Source organism: Choloepus didactylus, chromosome 5 (genome assembly GCF_015220235.1).
Source record: "Choloepus didactylus isolate mChoDid1 chromosome 5, mChoDid1.pri, whole genome shotgun sequence".
NCBI lineage: Eukaryota > Metazoa > Chordata > Mammalia > Pilosa > Megalonychidae > Choloepus > Choloepus didactylus.
Genome location: NC_051311.1, coordinates 51,828,142 through 51,853,380, shown reverse-complemented (window position 1 = coordinate 51,853,380; position 25,239 = coordinate 51,828,142). Strand labels below are relative to the sequence as shown.

General features: G+C 39.8%; 1 protein-coding gene across 1 annotated transcript in view; it reads left to right on the top strand.

Moving 5' to 3' along the window:
- Positions 1 to 19,831: 19,831 nt before the first annotated feature.
- Positions 19,832 to 25,239, top strand: part of TTC26 (tetratricopeptide repeat domain 26) — a 112,692-nt gene continuing 107,284 nt past the window's right edge. The window contains exons 1-3 of the mRNA XM_037836061.1: positions 19,832 to 19,922; positions 20,430 to 20,567; positions 23,079 to 23,171. Coding sequence (XP_037691989.1) covers positions 19,920 to 19,922; positions 20,430 to 20,567; positions 23,079 to 23,171 — 234 coding nt within the window. The 5' untranslated portion in view covers positions 19,832 to 19,919. The remainder of the gene's footprint in view (positions 19,923 to 20,429; positions 20,568 to 23,078; positions 23,172 to 25,239) is intronic.

Genomic DNA, 25,239 nt, shown 5'->3' with positions numbered 1-25,239 from the left:
TTCCAAGTTTCGTGGAATTCACAAGACCTCACGACTTAGATATCGTCATCACTATGTAATTGAGGAAATAGCTTGGGCAAAGGTGCACCGCCACCGAGCTAGAGCCGGATGCCACCCGAGGTTCCCAAAATCTGGCGCCGGGTCCCAGATCGAGGTCCGCCTAATCCAGTACCAGTGAGCACTTCATGCCACATCACCATGTCCCCGTAAAGAACAGTGATTATTACTCGCCCTCTTTGTCTTCTCACAAGCTTTTTGAAGAACATGTTTTTGACCCCTTCTTTCCTGCCTATAATCGCTGACAGCGATGCCCCAGACATTGCTTCATCTTCTCAAGAAGTTACAGGTGTGCATCCCAAGATTTCAACTCTGTTCCCCTCTTTTAGACATGTGGACAAGACCTTTTACCCCCGAGTAAAATAAATGGGGCATTTATCAGGTAGGAAATAAATCTTTTTTTTTTTTTTTAAGTAATAGAATATGGTTACCAAATGAAAAATTCTTCAAAATCACTAATGGGAATTCTTCTAAATGACTAGCAGGAATTCTTCTCATTCCGTGGCAGACAAATTGTGCCTCTCAGAAGAAGAATACTCAAACATGGGGCTCACAAAGCTGCAGCACTGTGCCATCTGATTTCCTGTTCTTCACACTTGTCTTTTCATCTACTTGGCTTCAGTTGTGGTCTGACAAGTTCCCAAGTTCATTGCCAAATCAATTAAGTTCAATATATTTATTGAGTATCTTTTATGTGGCTCTTACCACATTAATCATTCTGAAAATGTGTAAGCTTAAGAAAATAGTCCCTGCACTCAAAGAGCTTGTGTGTGGAAAGGCTTGAAAAGAACATTTAAATATAAGGAAATGGTTGATTAAATGCTACAATGATTATATAGGAGATTAGAGAATGAAGAGCCCAGTTTGGCTAGAGTGGTTGGGAACAGAGAGAGAAAATTCCTCTCAATTTGAAACCATAAATGCTTTAAGGGATGTGGGAAGGGGAAAAAAAGACATTTGGGGAAATTTAAAAATATGTGCTGTCACACTTGGGTTCTCCAGGGAGCAGCTACTGACCCAGAGTTAGGGGTACAAAAGATTTTCTGGAGCATAACACTAGTGAAAGACAAGGGATGGAGCAGGATTGGTCCATGGGAGCTGTCAAATTGCATTGCAGACCTGACAAGGGGGAGCTTCAGAGCATAAATGGCTAGACCTTTGTACCAGTCATTGCCAGGGGCCACCAGAGAAAGTGTGTGACTTCAGCTCGACTTCTGTTCCTGAAGGAGTTAAAGCTGGAGGCTATCTGTTAAACATTAAACACATTTCTCACAGCTGGACAGCAAGTCCTGGCTTGAAGGGAGAGCTGAGCAACACATTAGTCTGCTATCGTCTAGGATTTGTATCACGTGGATCTATTTCTCTGTCCATGTTCAGAGAACAGCTCCTTCAGGGCTCTGAGGGGCCTCCCTTCATAAAAGGAAACTCAGAAGAGGGATGAACTATAATCCTCTGTCACCACTGTAGACCTCAAGGCCACAGTGGGTCCTCATTATAAGACCACCTCATCTGGTCTTGGTGGCTTAACTGCCTGGGTACCCTGAATCCTCATTCCTGATGGGTCTGTGCACCTGGTTTCTATTCCCTTCATAGGCCAGGGTTGCTGCTCTTGTCCATTCACAGTCACAGATGGGCAAAGGAGTCCCAGGAAACATCCTCTCCCCATTGTGTAATAGCAGCCCCACTTCTTCCAGCTGACCAGAGTCGGTTACCTCCGATAAGATTGTAACTGAGAAGTTGAGTTAAACAATTACAATTACTGAATCACTATACAGATATCTTTTTAATTTCTCGTAGGTCGTAGAAAAGCCAAAAGTAAGTACCTGAACCTACTGAAACTCACTGAACTGTAACCCAGATGCCTTAATCTTTGATAATGATTTTATCTTTACCTTATGATTGTAAAAGCTTCATGCTAACTCGTGACTGGCCCAGGTTGTACCCCCTTATCCTGTTTTACAAGTTTAGAGTCTTGTGATAACTGGACAGCTCCATCATGTTTATTAATGAAGGAACCTGAGTCAGCCCAGAACTAACCCACAGCAATTCCTAAACTGTCTTAATAGACAAAGCTAGATCTAACCAAAATCGGCCCATCTCACATGTGCACTAGCTTGAACCTTAACCTAGAAGTGACCTATACCTCATGATAATACTAAAAATCATGCGCATTATCATTTAAGGCTACCATTTTCTTACCTATGTTCTGTGACTCAGCATGTATTCAATCTGCGCATGCTCAATAATTAGATCATTTCTAACTCCATCATCTCAGCCATTATACTCATTATCCTAAAACCTGCCCATCTTATTTTTTTAAAATTTTTATTAAAGAAGTTGTGGCTTTACAGAACAATCATGAAAAAAATACAGGGTTCCCATACACCACCTCACCACCAACACTTGCATTGGTGAGGAAAATTTATTACAATTGATGATAGCACTTTTTTTGGTAAATCTATTTTTTTTAACAGTAGTTACATTTGTTACAACTGATGAAAGATTATTAAAGTAGTACTATTAACTATTGTCCATAGTCTACATAGGGGTATTGCCCCCATATTCCCAGCCTATTTTTTTTCATGCATACCTTTATTACTCATCTACCTGTACACTGAATAAAGGGGGTGTCAGGCACAAGGGTTTTTACATCACACACATAGGTATATAGGTATGCAATCATTATCAAAGGCTATATAGGTACACAATCATTATCAAAGATCAAGGCTACTGGATTACAGTTCAAGTTCAGGTATTTCCTACTAGCTATTGTAATATACTAGAAACTAAGAGGAAATATCTATATAATGATTCCATAGTCATGATCATTTGTTAAATCCTAATTTCTCAGTTATACCTCCTCCCTCTCATTTGATCATGCTCTCAATCTTCAGGGATATCTGGGCAATGACCATTATAACTTCTTCATGCTGAAAAGGGGTGTCAATCTTTTGGAGCAGAGGCATGAAACTGGTTCATGTTCTTGGAGAGACTGGTACCTCTGGGTTTCAGGGCTAATCTGGCATAGGAGCCACCTGGAGATGTTAACTTTCTGAAAAAATAAACTTAATAGGTAAAACTTTTATAAAGAGTCTTAGATAGAGCTCAGGGTGTCCTTTAGGGTTTTCAGGAATACTATTGGTTGGGGCTTGGCATACTGTGGCAATTTGCAATATCTGGCTGAAACTTGCATAAGAGTAACCTCCAGAATGACTTCTCGACTTGATTTGAGATCACTTAGCTGCTGAAACTTTATTTTGTTTCATTTATCTTCCTCTTTTTGGTCAAGAAGGCATTGTTGATCCCACAATGCCAGGATCAGGTTCATCCCTGGGAGTCACGTCCCATGTTGCCAGGGAGACTTACACCCCTGGGAGTCAAATACCAAATAGCGGGGAGGATAGTAAATTTATTTACAGAGTTTGGCTTAGAGAGAGACTAAACTCTGAGCAACTAAAGAGTTTCTCTGGTGGTGACTCTTAGGCATAATTATAAATAGGCTTAGCTTTGCCATTATAGAAATAAGTTTCATAGGGGCAAGCCTCAAGATTGAGGGCTTGGCTTATCAAATTTCTGCCCATATTTTGATACTATAAAACTCTTAGAGTTACTGCAGTTTGGGGAGACAGATTTTAGGCCCATAGGCCATCTGTTCTCCTTGCTTCACACTTGGCAATAAACTTTTCCCCTTTGAAACCCAGTGTCTCAGGATGGTCATTTGTGCACATCTGGCAGAAACTCCTGCATTTGTTTAGTAACAAGACGGCCATTACTTTTCTTACCTGCTAGTCTCTGATATCCGAGTCCAAAGTGCCTGATGGCAGCCAAAGCTTGTAGCCCAATGGGATGTTTGCTCTGTCCTCAGGCAAGAGTGTATCCCTTTTGAGGAACAGGACCTCTAACCATGCACAGCCCAGAACTGTAGGCATCAGGAAGCCCACTGTGTCATTGGGAATGATGGCAAGTGGGGCCACACATGTTTCTACTCTTTATTTCCAAACGCACTGGAAATGCAACACCATACTAAGTTCTCTGACTCACTGCATATACCAAGCAAGTACTGGAGAATGTGTCTTCATTGCAGTATATTGCCTCCAGTCTGGTGCTTCAGCTGCATCTTTAACAGGCCATTTCAACAATTTATCCAGTAGCTTCTGGGGAATGAAGTAAGTGGATATGACCAGTGGATCCCATGTCCACGGGCCCACTACCCCACATCCTTTGCTTAAAAAAGAATCCTCTGTTCAGATGCTATTTTATGTAGGATTTCATGTCTGTGGATCAGGCAATCTTTAAGCTCCCTGAGGCCCTGTGGGCAGGAAAGGCAAATGCATACCCAGAATAAGTGTCTATTCCTGTAAGAGCAAACCCATGGTCCTTCCAGGATAAAAAGGACTCAGTGGAGTCTACTTGCTGCCAAGTAGCCTGTTGGTCTCCTTAATGAATAGAGCTTAGTGTTTGGTCTGTATGGCTGGATGATTGGACACTGAGAAGTGGCAGCAGCAAATTTGTTTTGGTAAAAGTCAGTCCATGCTGTTAAGTTCATGCATAGTCTCCATCTCTGCCACCATGGCCACTTTGTTCATATATCCGTCATGCAAAAGAAGAGTGGCCTCTGTCAAAGGCTGACTAACATGAACTAACCAAGTTATTTTGTCTATTTGGTATGTCTTCTGTAATAGATGCTTACTAGTGGGATTTAATGTATGATACAAACATCTTCCCACTTTGTGCTCACTCCTATATGTCCATCGACATGCCTCTACTACAGACATTTTTGTCTCTGATTTTCCAGTCTTTTCCCTTTTAGTCCCCTGAGCTGCCAGCCAGGCCATTTGTCACTTCTGATGAGACCAGATATGTTCTAACTTTGGGCCACTTCTCCTTCCATACAAAATGCATGGCCAGGTGCACATCTCAAATCTCTGCCCATTGGAAAGATTTTCCTTCACCTTTGTTTTTCAAGCCTTCCATGAAAGACACTGTAATATAGCCACCATCTATTTTTAACTTGCACCCACATACTGAGCTAACTCATTCATAACCCAAGCTTGGTCTTTTTCTTATTATTATTGCTGGTTATATGGGACCCCCTCCTATGGCCATAGGTATAGGGTGGGGGATGGGTGCTGGTGCAAATGTAGCACGTGACCTGGATATCCTGGCTACTCATCATGCAGCTTGCTTGTACACTCTGGTCCTGCTTGTGCTCAATCCCAGAAATACCAGTTTCATCTTATGATGGCTTGATGCTGGACCTGCCTGGTTTCATGAGTTGATGTGTCCAACAGGACCTAGCTCATGATGGCTAGTTCCAAATCCATGGTTATTTGGTATCTTTACCAGGGCCCAACAGAAAGTCAGGAGTTGTCTTACAAAAGGAATGTAATTTTTAACCACAGTTGGCTTGACCTTGTTCCAAAATCCCAGGGATCTGCGATGTGATTCTTCTGTTAGCACTTGTGATAAATCCCATGTGACATCTATTCCCTTCACAGATACCTCCAACACTATAGGCCCAGCCAGATTGTATGGCACAAGCAGAAGAACTCTTCCCTGCTCTTGATCTCCCTCAAAGCTGGCAGCCTTCTGTGTAATATATGAGCAGCAGTAGTATTCTTAGGTGTGGAATGTGTTTCCTCCAGAACCAAAAGAGACCTAACAGGCTTTGTGCTTCCTTTTTTCCAGTAAAGGATGCAAGATGCAGTGACTTGTCTTTTACTTTGAAAGGGAAAGTCTCAGCACCCTGCTGACAGCTAGACCCAAAAAATCTTTAGGTAAGTGGCAGGTTGCTGAATCTTGGTAGGATTTATCTCTCATTCTGGGTACGTTTCTTACCAAAGCCTCTAGCATGCTCTCCTCCTTTTTCTCATTTTGCCTAAGCAACATGATATCCTTATGTAGTGGATCACTGTGATCCATATATGGGATTTCAAAATGTGCAGGTTCTCTTCAAACTAGCTTATAAGAGAGGATGGAAGAGTCAACATAGCCCTGTGAAAACTGTAAATGCTTGTTATCTATTCCATGTGAATATGAACTGTTTCTGATCCTCTTACTGATTGGGATATAAAAGGATGCACTCACCAAATCGATGACAGCAAATTATGTACCTGAGGTTGTATTAATGTACTTTAGCTAAGATACTATATCTGGCATAACAGATGTGACCAGAGCTACTACTTAGTCTGTAGTCATTCTCCAAGATCCATTTAGTTGCTTCAGGGTCTGTGCTGACAAATTAAACAGAGATGTGATAGGGATCACACTTCTTCATCATTTAGATATTTAAGAGTAACGCTAATCTCTACCCTCTCTGCCTCCCGGGATACAATGCTATTTTGTAGCTACATATTATATTGGCCAGGGCTAGGAGTAGTGGGGGTGGTAGTGCATTTCAGAAGCTTCCACTGGGCCTTCCCTACTATGACAGGGCAAGGAGGCAATGTCAGGGTTAGTTCAAATATGTCAATCCCAATTATACATTTGGGGACTGACCACAAGGTGAGCCCACAGACCCAGAGGACCCACTGTAAGCTCAACCTTGATCAGGACTTCATTTGCCCTCACTCTAACAGGGCCCATGAAGATGCTTCAGGTCTCTGTTTATCAATATGAAATAATCCTCTATTGGGTCTTCTGGCCCAATATAATACATCTATTCCATTATGTCCACTTAATCCTTTCCTCTACTGTCTGCCATGACAACTTAGGCATTCCAACCTTGCTTTTCATGGACCATCACTTTTCCAGGATTCTAGGAGCCACCGTAGCATCAAGTTTGCACCATCCCCTCATCCTTGTCAGGTTGCTAAATCTTGTGTCATGAGAGAGTGCCCCTAAGTCAATAAAGTCTCCTTTATTCAGTCTTTTATTCCATCTTATTTGATAAAGCAGCAGTTTTCTTAGAATGGTAAGGTTGGAAATCAAAGTGTCCATAGTAAAGAAATAGAATCATTGTGCATAGATTACTATTATCAAAAGACATGTTGAAGTCCTAACCTCCATTATCTCAGTATCTGGAAATATGGTTATTGCAGATATAATTAGTTGTATTAAGATGAGATCACATTGGAGTAGGGTGGCCTCTAATCCAATATGATGATGTCCTTATAAGAAGTGGAGAAGAGACAGAGACAGACAGGGAGAAGAGGAGGCAGAAACTGGAGTTATACAGCTACAAGCCATGGAACACCAAGGATTTCTGGCCACCACCAGATGCTACAAAGAGGCAAGGAAGGATTCTTCCATTGAACCATTGGAGAGAATGTGGCCTTGACTTGCCTTTGGACTTCTAGTCTCCAGAACTGTCATAGAATAAACTTCTGTTGTTTTAAGCCACCAACTTTGTGATACTTTGTTATACTAGCCCTAGGAAACTAAGACAAATATTCATTTTAGAAAATTGACAAGAGAAAAAGAAGAAAGGAAAAAGAAAGAAAGGGAAAGAAAGAAAAGGAAAGGAATTATTTAGGTAGCAAGGAGAATTGTTTCATTGGTTTTCCTTGTTGATTGTTGTTGTTTTACTGGAAGATCCTATCATATGTGAAAGTTTCAAAAAAATAAATCTGGGAAGCATGCAAAGCTGAAGTTAAAGGGCACATTAGTGTGATATCAGGCTATATGAATTGGCCCCACCAATCAGAGAGGGACGCAAAACCTACACAAGGTAGTGATGCCAGCTATGCTAAGTCATAGTAATTAAAAGTATATAAACAAAAGAGGGTGAGTCAGATGGAACATCCAAAGTCCATGGCAACTACGTGTATTCTACAGGAGCCATGGGAGTCAAAAGCAGCATTAGTTAAGTGGTCAGTCAGAGGAGTGCCAAGGTAGGGAGCAGGCATGGGTGTTTTCTCTAGATGGAATCTGTGTAACAGCAAGTTTCTCTAGGAAGAACTGAACTGGGAAAGGATGGACTTGCAGGTATAGGTGAAGAAGTTATCTTTAAAGAAGGAACATAACCTTCTTCACAGATAAATGTACAGACATTGCTTTGATGGTGCTAAAATGAGAAACTTCAGACTGCAAACTTTCCACTAACACTGGTCTGAGAGCAGAAGAGTGGGCATGGAGTAACACAGAGAGGGGATCAACTTGGTGAAGATGGCTTGATGTGGTAGCCAGATGACCTCCAGTGAGTCTTGCCTCCTGATATTTGCTTCCTTGTGTATTCCCTTCCCACAATGAATAGGGCACACCTGTGCAATCAATCAGATAATACAGAAATGACAGTGTGACTTACAAGGCTAGGTTATAAAAACAATTGCAGCTTTCTCTTTGTTTACTCTTGAATTTTTCACTCTGGGGAAGCCAACTGTTATGCTGGGAGGACACTCAAGCAGCCCTATGGAGAGATCCACGTGGCAGGTAACTAAGGCCTCCTGCCAACCACCAGTATTAATTTGTCAGGCATGTGGGTGAGCCATCTTGGAAGTGGATCCTCCATCCCTAGCCAAGCCTTTAAATGACTGCTGCCCCAGCCAACAGTTTAACTGCAACCTCAGGAGAGACTCTGAGCCAGAACCATGCAGCTAAGCTACCCCACAGAAATTGTGGAAGATGATAACGTTGAGTTCTTTAAGCCATAAATTGTGGGTTTTATCACAATTTTATTGAGATATAATTCATATAACATATAATTCACCCATTTAAAGTATACAATTCAATGGTTTTTATTATATTCACAGAGTTTTGCAACCATCAACCACTGTCAAATTCCAGAACATTTTCATCACTCCAAAGAGCAACCCTGTACACTTTAGCTGTTGTCCCTTTTCCTCAATCCCTCTATGCCCTCTACCCCAGCACATGCAACCACTTATCTATTGGCTGTGTCTATAGATTTATCTATTCTGGACATTTCATACAGATGAGATCATACACTATGTATGATTTCACTTAGCATAGTGGGTTTTTTTTAATTAAATTCAGCTTTATTGAAATATATTCACATACCATACAATCATCCATGGTGTACAATCAACTGTTCACAGTACCTTCATATAGTTATGCATTCATCATCCCAATCTATTTTTTAATTCAATTTTATTGAGATATATTCATATACTATACAATCATCCAAAGTGTACAATCACTTTTCACAGTACCATCATATAGTTGTGTATTCATCACCCCAAACTATTTTTTTAAATTTTATGTTGAAATAAATTCAAAGTTATAGAAACAGTTGCAAAAACAATACAAACCCCATACACAGAACTCCAGCATACCCTGACCCTCCTCCCCCAATACCCCAATCCACTAACTTTAACATGTTGTCACACCGCTATTTCTTTCCCTCCCTCCCTCCCTCCCTCTCTTCCTATATATCATCCATCATCTGTTGCTGTCTTCTGAACATATGAGAGCTAGCTGCACACATCCTTGAACAAACACTATAATTTACATATACAATTCCCATGAACAAGAACATTCTTTTATGCAATCCCTTTAAGCACAGCCAAGAAGTACAAGAGATTCAACAATGATACAAAGCTTACATTCTGTATTTCCTTTTCCTTATGTCTCTTTGAGCCTCCTGTCCTCCATCCTCAGATCCCATCCAGGGTCATCCTTGGCATTCAATTGTCATCTATTTAGACTGTCTTTTTTTTTCCCCTCAATTGTGGAAACATATATACAGCCTAAATCTTCCCATTCCACCCCCTCCCTAGCCTTCCGTTAGTGGGATTAATCACATTTAGAATGTTGTAATGCTATCACCTTCCCACCATCCATTACTAGAAATTTCCCTTCACCTCAAACAGCAACCCTACGCTCATTTCTTAACTTCCCATTGCCCCTTCCCCTATTTCTCTTAACCCATACTCTACTTTTCATCTCTATGGTCATATTCTCTGATAATTTCTTTGTGTTTACTGTGGGGGTTAAAATTAAACTTTTAAATCCATAACAGTCTTGTTTTTCTTTGATACCAACTTAATTTCAATAGGACACACAAACTATGTTCCTATACTTCTCCATTCCCCCACCTTTATAAAGTTCTTGTTAAAAGTTACATATTTTACATTGAGTTCAAAACCATTGATTTGTCATTAGAGTTTGTGTATTTTGTATCATGTAGGAAGTAAATAGTGGAGTTACAATTAAAAAATTATTGACTTCTATTTGTATTCCATTCTGGTCAGAGAATGTGCTTTGAATATGTTTAATTGTTTGTTTTTGTTTTTGTTTTTTTAATTTATTGAGGCTTGCTTTATGTCCCAGCATATGCTCCATTCTGGAGAAAGATCCATGATCACTAGAGAAAAATGAGTGTCCTGGTGATTTGGGATGTAAGGTTCTATATATGTCTGTTAAAATTCTCTACATCTCTTTCTCCTTTCTTTGTTTCTCTGTTGGTAGGGCTCCCTTTAGTATCTGAAGTAGGGCAGGTCTTTTATTGGCAAACTCTCTCAGCATTTGTTTGTCTGTGAAAAATTTAAGCTCTCCCTCAAATGTGAAGGAGAGTTTTGCTGGATAAAGTATTCTTGGTTGGAAATTTTTCTCTCTCAGAGTTTTAAATATGTCTTGCCACTGCCTTCTTGCCTCCATGGTGGCCACTGAGTAGTCACAACTTAGTCTTATGTTGTTTCCTTTGTATGTGGTGAATTGCTTTTCTCTTGCTGCTTTCAGAACTTGCTCCTTCTCTTCAGTATTTGACAGTCTGATGAGAATATGTCTTAGAGTGGGTTTATTTGGATTTATTCTATTTGGAGTTTGCTGGGCATTTATGCTTTGTGTATTTATATTGTGTAGAAGGTTTGGGAAGTTTTCCCCAACAATTTCTTTGAATACTCTTTCTAAACTTTTACCCTTCTCTTCCCCTTCTGGGACACCAATGAGTCTTAAATTTGGATGTTTTATTTTATCTATCATATCCCTGAGATCCTTTTTGAATTTTTCGATTTTTTTCTCCATTGTTTCTTTTGTTCTTTCATTTTCTGTTCTGTGGACCTCTAGGACACTGAGTCGTTGTTCAACTTCCTCTAATCTTGTATTATGAGTATCCAGAGTCTTTTTAATTTGGCCAACTATTTCTTTTATTTCCATAAGATCTTCTATTTTTTTATTTAATCTTGCAGTTTCTTCTTTATGCTCTTCTAGGGTCTTCTTTATGTCCCTTTTATCCTGTTCCATGGTCTTCTCCATGTCTTTTATATCCTGTGCCATGTTTTCATTCCTCAATTGTGATTGTTTGATTAATTGTGCCAAGTACTGTGTCTCTTCTGGTATTTTGATTTGGGTGTTTGGGATCGGGTTCTCCATATCGTCTGGTTTTATCATATGCATTAAGATTTTCTGTTTTTTTGGCCTCTTGGCATTTGCTTTGCTTGGTAGGGTTCTTTCAAGTTGTTAAAAAAAAAATACCAAACTAATTTTTCTGAAATACAAGTTGGTGGCGTACACTTCCTCCAACTAACCACAGATGGCGTCTGCGAGTCATCTATACCCCTCAAGTCAGTTCTCCCCAACTCTGTCTCTGTGGTGTGTGGGGAAATGATTTTTGTGGGGTTCAGTTGGTGAACTCAGTTTGGGTTTATTGTTGGAGCCGTCCGCCCTGAACGTGGTGTGTGTGTCTGGGTGGTCAGGGAGGCAGGGCAGCTTTAATATTCAAACCTCCCAGGTGTTCCCAGAGATTCAAGGCTATTGCAAGAGTCTAAGCCTTCATTTCAGTTTTGCCCCAGACCCTCTCTGTCACTGACTCACAAACCACTGGCATTGATGTAGCGTCCCTGGGTTTTCCGAGCGGGCTCCCCTTCTCAGCTGTAATCTTCCAGGACCTCTGCTGAGGGAAGGCTGTGCTACATCACTAGTGCGCGTCGTCCCTCAAGGGAAGCCCTGGGCCGCCGGGCCGTGCAGGGGTGCTCTCTGCCTGATGCAAAGATTAGCCTATAATTCTTGACTGGTGTAAGTTCTGAATGAAAGGCAAGTAGTAGAGCTGGGCCCCACCCCTTTCCTCTTAGAGAAGACAGATGCCTTAAGGGGAGGTCATTAGCATTTCAATGGTCTCTCTCTGCCTGTGCCACACCCTCGTCTGGGTCACAGAACTGGGAACTGAAAATGGCTGAGGCTTTCTCCACTGAGTCGAAAAAGGAACAGAGCTAGTCCGAGGTGACCCTCCGGCTCTCCAAGGTCAGTTGTCACCCAAAGCCTCTGTCTACTTGTTGGGGATTTGTACCTCATAGTGAGCAGTTCACACTCACTAATTAAAACCCCAACTGGAGCTCAGCTGAGCTATATTCGCTTGCTGGGAGAAAGCTTCTCTCTGGTACCACAAGGCTTTGCAACTCAGGCTGTGGGGGAGGGGTCTCCCGATTTGGAGCCGCAGTTCTTACTTACAGATTTTATGCTGTGATCTTGGGCATTCCTCCCAATTCAGGTTGGTGTATGATGCGTGGATGGTCACATCTGTCCCCATGCAGTTATTCCAGATTATTTACTAGCTGTTTCTGTTTTTTTTTAGTTGTTCCAGGGGGACTACTTAGCTTCCACTCCTCTCTGTGCCGCCATCTTAGATCCTCTCGAGAGTGACATTTTGAAGAGGAGCAACAGCATTGATATGATTGTAAATGCGTCTTTCCTGCAGATATGTTGCATGGAGAGCATTTCTTATTTTTTAAAGCCACCTTCATTGCCTGAATTCTGGCTTTGGGAAAATCCTTCTTTCATCAGTTTCTCTACTTGATTGAACTTGGAAACTACATCAGATTTGTAGATCTGATTTCTTGGTGCTGGATTTGAATCATGCTGCAGGGGATCCCACCAGTGCAATTCACGTGCAGGCGGCCTGAGTACACCCAGAGCCCTGGGCGCCTGCTCCGTGGGTTCCACGCGAGTGAGTCCCCAATTTTTGAACATTTTTCTTACATAAGAAAGAATCAGAATCAGAATAAAAAATAAAAGCAAAAAGGAACACTCAAATCACCCCCCCCATCCTACCCTATTTTTCATTTAGTTTTGTCCCCATCTTTCTACTCATCCATCCATACACTAGATAAAGGGAGTGTGATCCACAAGGTCTTCACAATCACACTGTCACCCCTTGTAATCTCACACTGCCATACAATTGTCTCCAGACTACTGGGTTGGCATGTGATCGTTTCAGGCATTTACTTCTAGCTATTCCAATACATTAAAACCTAAGAGGTGTTATCTATGTAGTAGTACATAAAAATGTCCACCAGAGTGACCTCTCGACTCCATTTGAAATCTCTCAGCCACTGAAACTTTGTTTTGTTTAACTTTGCATCCCCCTTTTGGTCAAGAAGATATTCTCAATTCCACGATGCTGGGTCCAGATTCATCCCCGGGAGTCATATCCTGCATTGCCAGGGAGATTTACACCACTGGGAATCAGGTCCCACGTAGGGGGAAGGGCAGTGAGTTCACCTGCTGAGGTGGCTTAGTTAGAGAGAGAGAGAGGGCCACATCTGAGCAACAAGCACAATTATATGCAAGTTTAGCATCTCCTTTGTGGTAATGAGCTTCATAAGGGCAAGTCCCATAATAGAGGGCTCGGCACATCAAAGCGCCAGTCCTCAATGTTTCTGACAACATCAGCATCAGTCCAGGTAAGGAAGTCCAACACTTCTACATTTTCCCGGGCTCCTCAGAGGGGCCCTGCAAATATATTTTTATTCTCTGCCCAAATTACTTTGGATGTATCACTATTTCACTCTAACCTATACTAACCTACCATATCTCACTTCAGCATAGCATTTTTAAAGGCACATCCACAGAGTAGCATATATCAGGATTTCATTCCTTTTTATGGCTAAATAATATTGCATTCTATGAATATATCACATTTTGTTTATCCATTCATCTACTAATGGACATTTGGGTTATTTCCACCTTTTGTCTATTATGAATAATGTTGCTGTGAACATTCATGTACAAGTTTTTCTGTGGAAATAAAAGCTATTAAGTTTGGGAGTAATTTGTTATGGGGCAATAGATCATACAATACAACTGAGGCCCAGAAAGCAAAATAACATGGACTTTAAAATACTGAATAGGTTCAGAGGGGCCTAAAGGGATTGATCACAGTTGAGAGGGAATGGAAATTGTAACAGGTTACCAGGTTGTGTTGGTTGGAGAGAGAGAGTATGTAACTTGAGCTCTCTGAGACTAGTGTATGGAAAGTCAAAGCAGAACTGGACATGACAGGCCAGGAGACGCCCAGGCTGCATCTGTGTGGCCTTTCATGGGTTAGACTAATTCCTTGAGCACTCTATCCTACCCAGGATGCAATAGGATCAAGGCTTTGCTATGGACTCCAACGCACTGGGGCAAGAAGCTTACAAGACTTCCATGCCCTGAGCATTTACTATGCACTAAGTGTTTTAAATAATATAAATAAATAAAGACTTAAACAAAAATGTAGTGTGTCCATACAATGGAATATTATTCAGCCATAAAAAGGAATGAAATTTTGATTAATGCTACAACATGAATGAATTTCAAAAACATGCTAAGTAAAAGCATCCAGACACAAAAAGCCACTTATTATATGATTCCTTTCCTATGAAATGTCCAAAATAGGCAAATCCATAGAGACAGAATGCAGATTAGTGGTTGCTAGGGGCTGGGAGGAGGGTGAAATGGGGAATGACGGTTAATAGGTGCAAGGTTTCTTTTTGGGGTGATAAAAATGTTCTCAAGTCAGTGATGATAACTGCACAATCCTGTGAATATACTAAAACCCATGGAATTGTACAATTTAAAATGATGAATTTTATGGTATGTGAATTGTTTCAGTTTGCTAAAGCTGTTGGAGTGCAATATACCAGAAATGGGTTGGCTTTTTCAAAGGGGATTTATTAGATTACAAATTCATATTTCTAAGGCCGTGAACATGTCCAATCTAAGGCATCAAGAGGAAGAGACCTGCTCTGAGGAAAGGTTACTGGAATCCGGGGTCGTCTGTCACGTGGGAAGGCACATGGTGACCTCTGCTGGTCCTTCTCTCCTGGATTCTGGTTTCAATGGCTCTCTCCAAATGTCTCTGGGTGTTTCCTTCTGAGGTCTATGGGTCCTTTCTTAACTTCTCTGGGGCAAACTCTGTATTTCATCTCTTAGTTTCTCTCAGCTCTCTGAGTTTCATCTGTCTTTTATCCTCTCATAAATGACTTCAGCAAGGGGATCAAGACCCACCTTGAATGAGCTGGGTTACTTCTCCAAGGAAACAACCTAATCAAAAGGTCCCCCCACAGTAAGTCTGCACCCATAAGAATTAATTAAAAGAACATGGATTTTCCTGGGGTACATGCCTTTCCTGGGGTACATAACAGCTCCAAATTACTACATGGATTATCTCAACTTCTCTTAAAATCTCAATTATCTCAGTAAAAATAATATGAAAACTGTAACACTGACAATGTGCCCAGTATTATTTTAACTGCTCTCTTTGTATAACATTTTGTTTTCACAACCAGTGTACCTAGGAGGTAAATACTATTGTTATCATTTTTGTTTTACAAGTGAGAAAATGGAGGCACAGAGAGGTTAAGTGACTTACCTAGGTCACACAGCTGAAGTAAGTGGTAGAGTCAAGAACTGAACCCAAGCAGTTTATCTCAAAGGCTGCATGCTTAACTACTAAGTTATACTGCCTTGCACACAAGTTATCACAGATGATTCTTATGGCAATTCAGTGAGTTGAGTTTTAATATCTTTATTTACAGAGGACAAAACTGAAACTCAGAGTTTAAGCAAACTGCTCAAGGTCAAACATGTAGGAATCAACTGAGGAAGGATTCAAATCCGGGTCTCTCTCTGACTCCAAAGAACATAACCCTCTCTTATCTCCAATCCTTGCTAATGGCTGCCGTCTGCGGAGGATGGAGCGAACCTGGCTGTACCCCGCTCCCGCCCCGCAGCGGCTGGCTGACTCAGAATGTTCCTTCTTTCAGTGGTCACCAGATTGGAATGCGTAATATTTTTCCTGTTTACATTTTCTTATGATTATATTGCTTTCTGTTTTCTAAGTTATCTTTCCAGCAAATGAACGATTGCATTTTAGCAGTCAGAAGTTGAAAAATTTTTTTTCTCCATATCCTCACATTGACAAAGCTACTTAGTTTTAGTATAAATGCAAGTTATTTTTTATGTTAACATAAATATTGACTGTCATGTCTTTGACTCATGTAAGTTGAAAATTTGGCCATAAGAAATAATTTGAGAGTTTTCAAACATACAGACTTCTCTTTTTAATTTTTTATTATGGAAAATTTCTATTCAAAAATAGAAAGAATGGTGTATTGCACCCCAAGTACTCTTCATCTAGGTTCAACAATGATCACCTATAGCTTGCTTATCAGCTAGGTCTGCCAACATAGTAGTAGTTCAGCCAGGACTATATTATCCGTTAGTATTTGTTAAATCACTTTATAAAACACTAAAATGTTAATAGGTGTTGTTTCTTAGTTCTAAATTTATAGGTAATTCACATTTTTCATTTTAATCCTCAGCATCTTCCAGAATTTTCATAGAGTATAAGCAGTACTTTTGTAGTAAGAAAAAATAAGTTATTTAAAAATAATTGAAAAACAAATTTCCTTAAGGAGTATTATTTTCAAATGCTTAATACTGGACTCATTCTTGCTTTTACTTAGAATAATCAATCAGGCATCTTCTTCCCATGAGCACATATATCTTACCTAAGAGGGAAGTAGAATAAAAATCGGTTTTTAAAGCATTCTTTTTGATAGTAACCTCATGAACAAAAGAAGGAAAAAAAGCAACAGCATTCAAATAGAGCCACTGAACAGAGGTACTCTGGTTCTGTAGCAGAAATGTTGAGGATTCTTTTTTTCATGAGATTTTTTTCCTTAAGGAAAATCCACTCTAGCTAGAAATGCCAAAAGCCTTTTACATTCCCTCAGCAACTCTTGGCCCTGTTAAATGACAGGGCCATAATTCCTACACATGGTTTCTAAGGACCCAGAGTCAGTATCACTGTGAATCAGGGTTAAATTGGAGCAATAGGGACTCGGGACTAATTGTCTGAGAACAAAGGTGGATTGTTTTCTTTTAAGAAACGGATTTAGTGAAGTATAATTTACAATCATAAAATTCATGTTTTAAGTGTACAGTTCACTGTTTTTTAGTAAATTCATATAGTCATACAATCATCACCACAAACTGTATTATCTTAAAATGTTAAGTTAGTAACATAACTTTACTAACTGCAGTAAAGTTGCAAGGGCCAGCTGTGCTTCTTAGTTGTGCAACCAGATTTTGTGTACCTATGCTATTTGTGTTTCACAGTGCCTGGGTGATTCTCAAGCTGTAGTTGGGAATCATAGCTTCTTCTCAAGTGTATTCAATACCATATTCTGCCCTTCCTAGCTATGGCTACATCAAACAGCCTTAAAGTGGATGTAGAGAATTAAAGCAGTATCCAGAAATGCTGGAAATCAGGGATCATTTCAATACATTTAGCAAATTCAACAGGGTTGTTTATAGTATTATCAGCAATACTACCCTTAGACCTTGGTGACAGGGCCCCTGCTCTGGACTGTGTGCCTTGGCTGCCCTCTATACCAGGTATGAGGAGTCCCTGGGGCCCAAGTGTTCTAGTACTCCAGCTAACCATGGCCTGGTACCCAGGACTCTTAATTACCTTCCATACAAGCCCAACCCTGTTTCCACACTTGAATGGGTATCTTCCACGGGTGTCCTCCCCTTGGGTCTGTCAAGGGTGACAGCTAAGGGAGAGTGGATGACTAGAGCTTGGACTTATGGGCTGGGTGTACAAACTCACACACAAAGCCCCTCATAGTGTGGGATGGAGCCTGGGATAAGACGTGAAAGTTTTTGGGCTGAGGGCCACAGCTGAGGCTTGCTCTCTCCACACTGCCACGTTCCAGCACAGAATTCCGGGAAGCCCTAGAATTCTACATTGAACATGATCTCCTTCATGATGGTATATTTGTCAGGGTAAAAGGATGTAAAACATTTAACAGTTTTTTAGGCTGATTTTTAAATGTTCAAGATTCAGAGATATGGTATCCCATATGTACTCTTGCCTCAAGCCCTGCGCATGTGAAGTAGGAGTCAGCTTGATTATTAGAGTTTGGTAAAGCTTTATAAAGCACTCTAATAAAAATAACTGGTAAGCAACATTTTCAAAGCACTTTTGCATATTAATATTAGACACTAGGAGAGGAAAGCCAGTGGGAAGCTACTTCCCTTCTAGGTTGGCTCTAGCTGCATTTTCCCGAATGGAGCCACATATGTTCTGGCTAGTCTCCATTCTCTGATGCAGTTTGTTCATCGTGAAGCAAAGGCCTGGAAAAAGGCTCTCATCAAGCAAGCTCAGCTCTTGCTCCTTGATTCAATGCAAAAGACCCTATGGAACACAGAGGATATGAGCTGCTTTCTGCTCCATTTAATCCCAGTTACTACTTGCATCTAAACGAGGGAGGATAGCCCTAGGTAAGGAATGCACAAATTGCTATCACAATCTTCATTCAGCTTCTGTTTGGATGCAAATATGTATTATAATCCTGTTTCAACATATATTGGATTCCACTCGATGATATTGCAGTCTGATCAAAGGGCAAATAAAATTACAGTTAAATATGAACTTCAGATAAACAAGTAACTTTTTAGGATAATTATGTCCCAAATATTGCCTTTGTTTTTTCAAGTAACCTTATTACAACAGCAAACTCATCATGATTTCTTTTGTTCTTTGGTTTACAATTTTATATCCAAACCCACTAACACTTTCCCAAAGAAAGGTGCTTACACTGTGACTATATTTCCCATTTTTAAATCAACCAGGTAATTCTCTCATCACTTGGCCTAGTCTCACCTGCAGCTCCCCTTCTTTGGCTGGCTTCCAGGTTTGGTCCTTCAGCTAACCCTGTTGAATCCACTTCATTGACTTTATAATAACTAACATTCATTGAGCACTTACTATATGCCCTTACTGTAAGTGCTTATAATGCTGTAGTATGAATAGTACCTACAGCACTTACTATAAATGGAGTATGTCATAATCCTCTCAATGACACTATGAAGTAAACACTGTTATTATCCTCATTCTGCAAATTAGGAAACTAGGTCTTATAGATACTAAATATTCTGCTCAAAGTCTCACAGCCAGGAAATGGCAGATGTAGGCTCAAATCCAGGACACACCTTTAAAGACTACATTATGCCAATTCGCTATAAAATCTTTATTGAGAACATTTACTCAGTTTGATAGAGTTTGGCTCTGCATAAATTGACTATCTTCTCAACTGTGTTAACTGGGTTAAGGAGTAAGATAGATAAATTATGTCGTTCGATCAAAAAATATTACATATTCTTATTATGTGAAGATATGTCTATGAAATAAGAAACTGCATTTTGGTGTCCTCTCGCCTCCGAACGTCGACTGCCTCGATTCAGCAGAATTTTTTTTCCCAAGCTTCCCACACCCTCCAGAGACCGAGATCACGTGTCAGACAGCGCCTGGGGGTTGCTAGGGAACCTGACGCTGTCCAAATCGGAAGTGGTTCCTTGAAAATTACTATCCCAAGAACCTTGCTTTGAGAAACAGTGCGATTCTAACTGATTTCTTCCTGAAGTAAACTCATAAATAGAGATACAGCCAAACTTTTGTTCTCACCAGAGAGAACGACGATCTCCTCCGAGAGAGGACCTTCCACTCTTCTGCTGGCAGAAATGGAACAGAACCAAGAAGCAGAGGGCACTGGTTCTCGGACGAGCACTTCTGCAGAACGGACCCAGCGCCAGCGTGGTTGCCATGGAAACGGAGCGTGCTGAGTGGATGCTGGGATCCGCTGAGGCCAGGCCTTTGCTGTGTGTCTACGGAGCGGGTTCACAGGACCGACGCCAAGATGGTTAGTAGTTAGTAGTTCTGAGTAGTAAGGGAGAACTTTGAGTGTAGGTCCTGGGACTGGGGATTAGAGGTTACCAGGATACTTCAGGGTTAAGTCCGAGAGTGTCAGCAGAGGATGATTCGATTCCCCTGCCCTCCCTGTGTTTCCGCGGGTACAAGGATGCAACTGTAAACACTTCGATGCTTTCTTCCCTGTTGCTTCTCCATTTCCCCCTTCCTGAGCTGCGCGTGGGATGGAAAGCAGACCAAGGGCAGCTGAGATGATAGAAGTTGCACGAAAGTATCTCTCACCCTACCCTAACTGGAGAGGATGAAGAAGTTGACAGTAGCTGTTTGGGTCAGCTGAAGTACTGGGTGACGACCCCTTTGTTACAAAAAGAGTTTTGAATAATTTTCCTTGGTGTTCCTTATTAGGTATTTGACTTGTAAATCTTGGAGCTGTCTTCTTCCGTTTAAAACTTATAAAGGGAATTGGACCATACAGCTGTCTTCGTTATTTCTTTCACAGATGCTTTCAAGGGCCAAACCTGCTGTAGGTGGAGACCTACCACACACCGACAAAAGAAAGAAGAAAGGTAGGAAGATTCCAAAACTAGAGGAGCTACTTTCACAAAGAGATTTCACTGGAGCTATTACCCTATTGGAGGTAATGTCCAAAGAAGGTTGCTTCTTAGGAGATGAATACCAAATATAGATGAATGCTTGGGTGAAGGGCTGGTTGCACTGTGGTGGAACAGATAGGTTCGTTTTGGCACTTCTTTAAGGAATCCTCTGTAAATGTAGTCAGGTGCAGATTCCGTGCTAATTGTCAAAGAAACGTTTCACTAGACAAAGTTAAATAGACAAGGATGATTTTATTCATAGATACAGGTAGGGGAGAGAGAACTCAGAATGCTGTCTGATCTCAACTCTGAGGGAGACAGGGGATTAGTTAAATTTCATAATCAGGGTAAGGACAGTGGAAAAATACCAGTGGACCGTCTGGCAAAAGAGGGGAGAGAAAGATTAGGGATGTGTTTGATTCTCAGAATATCTAGAATCTGAAGTTGTTGTTTTTTTTCCCTCTCTTTTTTTCCTGCAGTCCAAGTTGTTTTTCACTGCAGTCCTATAGCTGCCAAATTAGTTTCCAGGAAATCAGGGCTGGTGGAGGGAGCAGGTAGGGTCACACTAGAGATAAGATCTGGAGTTCAATTAATGAAAAAGCAGTCATGATCACTGTAAAATAGATTAAATATGAACTAAAATTTATTTCTTGGGGGCCACTTTTGATTATGTTTAGTCCTGTTAATGGTGAATCTAACCTAAGCATATGGAGGAACATTTAGTACAGTGTTAGTTCACACATTATTACAGCCCCTAACAAGTTTGAGGTTTGTTAATTACTATTATAAATTGCTGATCAAATTTGATTTTATGTTTATTTTTTAAAATATTGTATTCTCAGAAAACATTTCTAATCTCTATTGCAGTAGTTCTCAACTTTTAATATGCATTGGAATCACCTAGGCTGGTTATTAAAATGTAGGTTCTTGGGCTCCTGCCCTGGGGGTTCTCATTCTTTAGGTCTGCAGAGCTGTTCAGGAATCTGCATTTTAAATAAGTAGCCTAAGTGCTTCTGATGTAGGTGGTCCAGGGAGACTGCACTTTGAGAACTGCTTTGTGGGATGGGCATGTTATAGGAGGGTGAAGAGATGTGCCAAAGGATGAAGAGTTTTGATGGTGTTGTCTGGTTGTGTTATGCCACAATCATTTCTCCAAAGCACTACAAAGCATTGTTCTGAATTGATCAAGAATAATTGTTTTCATTAGCTTTGCATGTATTTCTCCACCACCCATATGTAGTCCTATCTTTCATATTAGTGCTCTTGTGTTAAGCTCATTGTTTAACCTCTTTGGTGTAAGTTTTCTCATTTTTAAAGTGAGGGAGTTGACTCTGAAGGGCCTTCTAGCTCTAAATTAGGGGGCTGAGTGTGTATATATGTCTGGTTTTTGTCAGTCTCTGTTTTTCTTCTCTCTTTTCTTTAAAGCAGTGACTATATTTTCCTTATTGTATAATCCTAGACTGTCTTTAAGTTGGCAGGGAGACTCTGCTCTATGCTTACATTCTTAGCTTGTCAGTTGGAGTGCCATGCTGGGTAAGAATGGGAACTGCCATGGTTTGGGGTGAGGACATCTCATGAGCTCTCCTATGGCTTCAGGACATTTCTGGGGCAAATTTAAGAGACATCAAGTAAGGATTTCTCCAGTCTTAAGGCACTGTACTCAAATTCATAGCATTTGGTGATAGGAAGATTTCTAATGCTGTGGAGCTGGCTACAAGAATAACTTCATAACCCAAACAAGTATCAAAGAGGTATTTTCATACTATAATGGCTAAGGTACCGTAAGTTCTACAGTGATGCTCTGTACACATTTGATTTTCCACCCATGTTTTTTATTTATCACTCTGCAGAGTGAAAAAAATTTCATCTTACCATGGTAATTCAGACTCCTTCAAGGTGTCAATCCTTTCCACTAAAATAGGACTCTTCTTTTGTTGAGGCTGAGGAATTCATAAATATTGTTCATGATGGATGTATATGAGGCTAGTCCTCTGCAGATCCTTAACTCTTGTAGCCCTGGTAGGCTAACCTGTTCAAGTGTAGCTGAGTGATGTGACAGCTTGTCCTTAGTGAAAGTTTATAACCTAAAAATAATTGAAGTGTGAAGTTGAATGCAGTAGAGCATGGAGTGTTAGTGTGTGAGCTTCAGTCAGACATTAGTTTAAGGTTCCCTGACACCAGACTTACTGGCTATATGGCCTTGACTGCATTGCTTAATCACTCTTACTTTCAGTTATTTAACATTAAATATTTCACATAATTTTTCTGTTCCCTACATATCTCCCAGAATTGTTATAAGGGTACTCTTAAATACTTTCTAGAGTAAGGTGTAAGTAAATACAGAAAAACAAATATGAAATATTTGAAAATATAAATTTCTGTAACAATTACAAGGTAATTGCACTCAGACCCATAGGTATAGTTTTAATTGAACTGGTTATAGTTTCGCTTCTATTTATCATTCATCAGTAAATTAGTGTAGAATTTTTTTAAAACAAAGGGTTTAACTCTGCAAAGTTTTTCATGATTGTTTTTCATGAATTTTTAATCTGAAGTTCAAACGTCATGTTGGGGAACAAGAAGAGGATACTAATTTGTGGATTGGATATTGTGCTTTTCACCTGGGTGACTACAAGAGAGCTTTGGAGGTTAGTAAAAAACAATCTAACACAAGTTTATTAAAAATTTTATTGAACTTTGTCTTTTAATAATACATGTTCATGGTGAAATTCAAACAATCTAAAAGGGACCAAAAAAAAAAAAAAAAGAAAAAAGATCCTATCTGCCTTTCTTAGTCCTACTTCTCTGTTAGCAGAAGTAGCCACTGTTAACAGTTTTCTTGATATATTGTTTCAGAAATGTTCTATATATATTCAAGTATATGTGTGTATTTCTTGTTTTCTTTTTGTTTTTACAAATATACTAAAGAGATTACATAATGTATTAGCAGTAGTATTTAAGTACATCTTCAGGAGAGGAAAAATAAGCCATTTTATAAAAATTTTCATGAGTATTTTCTCCAAAGAAGTTCATTTTTTACTTTGTTTGTTATTTCTAGATATAAAGATTATCTTATCTTTATATTTTTCGAAGTATAATTGTTTTGAAAATTGTTTCTTCTGGTCATTGTAAACCCTACCCATCTACAACGATCAATCTGTAGAATTATGGATTCAAATCTAGATAAAATTATAAATGCCCTTTATCAAGCAATTTTTCATTCATAAATGAAATTGTTTAAACATTTTCCTACATATTATTTCTCCCAAAATATAATCTAAGGATATTTGAAGAATCTGCATAACTCAAATGAAAGTATCCAAGGTCAGGTAATGAGGAAGGGAGATGAAGAACAAAAGGAACAAAATTGGTGAAAGAAAAGAGAAGATGTAAAAAGGACAGAACACAGGCTGGTGGTATTTGTGAAAAGTTTAGGAGAAATAAAGAGAAATCCAGAAGTAGTATGAAAAACAAACAAAGGTATGTGGTAAAGACTTTTAAAAAAAAGAGAATATAGAAAATGTAGTCAACAAAATAAATCTCAGAAAGTGTCCTTGGCAGAGAAAAAAATTACCTTTTGCTTAGTTAAATGTAAAACTAAATAACAAAGCCAGAAAACAATTAGAGTGAAATGGAATTTGTTGTTTAGTTAGGTTATCATATTTTAGATTAGCTGAACCTGTGTATTTCTTATAGGTTATCTTTTGTATACCTTTTTTTTTTCTTACCAATTTAAAAGATTTGTCCTTTTTGTTAAACCATCTAATTGACTCACCATGTTAGATGATAAGTATAATTTTGAATGTATTTTCATTGTAATAGTAGCAAGCTGGAAATCAAGGACAGAATGGGGCAATCCTAATCTAAATGTTTTAATAAAGAGCTATGGGAATAGGTGAAAGAGCAACTCTTGCTGACTGAGGCTTCATAGAGTGTTGAATAGAAGAAGTGGCATTTTCACAAGGCCTTGGAGGATGAGTAGGATTTTAGGAAGCACTAATGGGGCAGTGGTGGGAAGGGCTTTGTAGAGAGAAAAATCTGTGATTCTTGAAAGGACTACCTCTTACTGGAGTAGCGAGTGGTGGCATGGGAGATGTTGGCTTCTATGTCAGTGAGTGCAAAGCACTTTTGGATAGGTGACCTAAGAATCATTATCTAGTGTTAGTGTTGTATATACCTGATGTATGCCTTTTTTTTTTTTTAATCTTCATTTTATTGAGATATATTCACATACCACGCAGTCATACAAAACAAATCGTACTTTCGATTGTTTACAGTACCATTACATAGTGGTACATTCATCACCCAAATCAATCCCTGACACCTTCATTAGCACACACACAAAAATAACAAGAATAATAATTAGAGTGAAAAAGAGCAATTGAAGTAAAAAAGAACACTGGGTACCTTTGTCTGTTTGTTTCCTTCCCCTATTTTTCTACTCATCCATCCATAAACTAGACAAAGTGGAGTGTGGTCCTTATGGCTTTCCCAATCCCATTGTCACCCCTCATAAGCTACATTTTTATACAACTGTCTTCGAGATTCATGGGTTCTGGGTTGTAGTTTGATAGTTTCAGGTATCCACCACCAGCTACCCCAATTCTTTAGAACCTAAAAAGGGTTGTCTAAAGTGTGCGTAAGAGTGCCCACCAGAGTGACCTCTCGGCTCCTTTTGGAATCTCTCTGCCACTGAAGCTTATTTTCTTTCACATC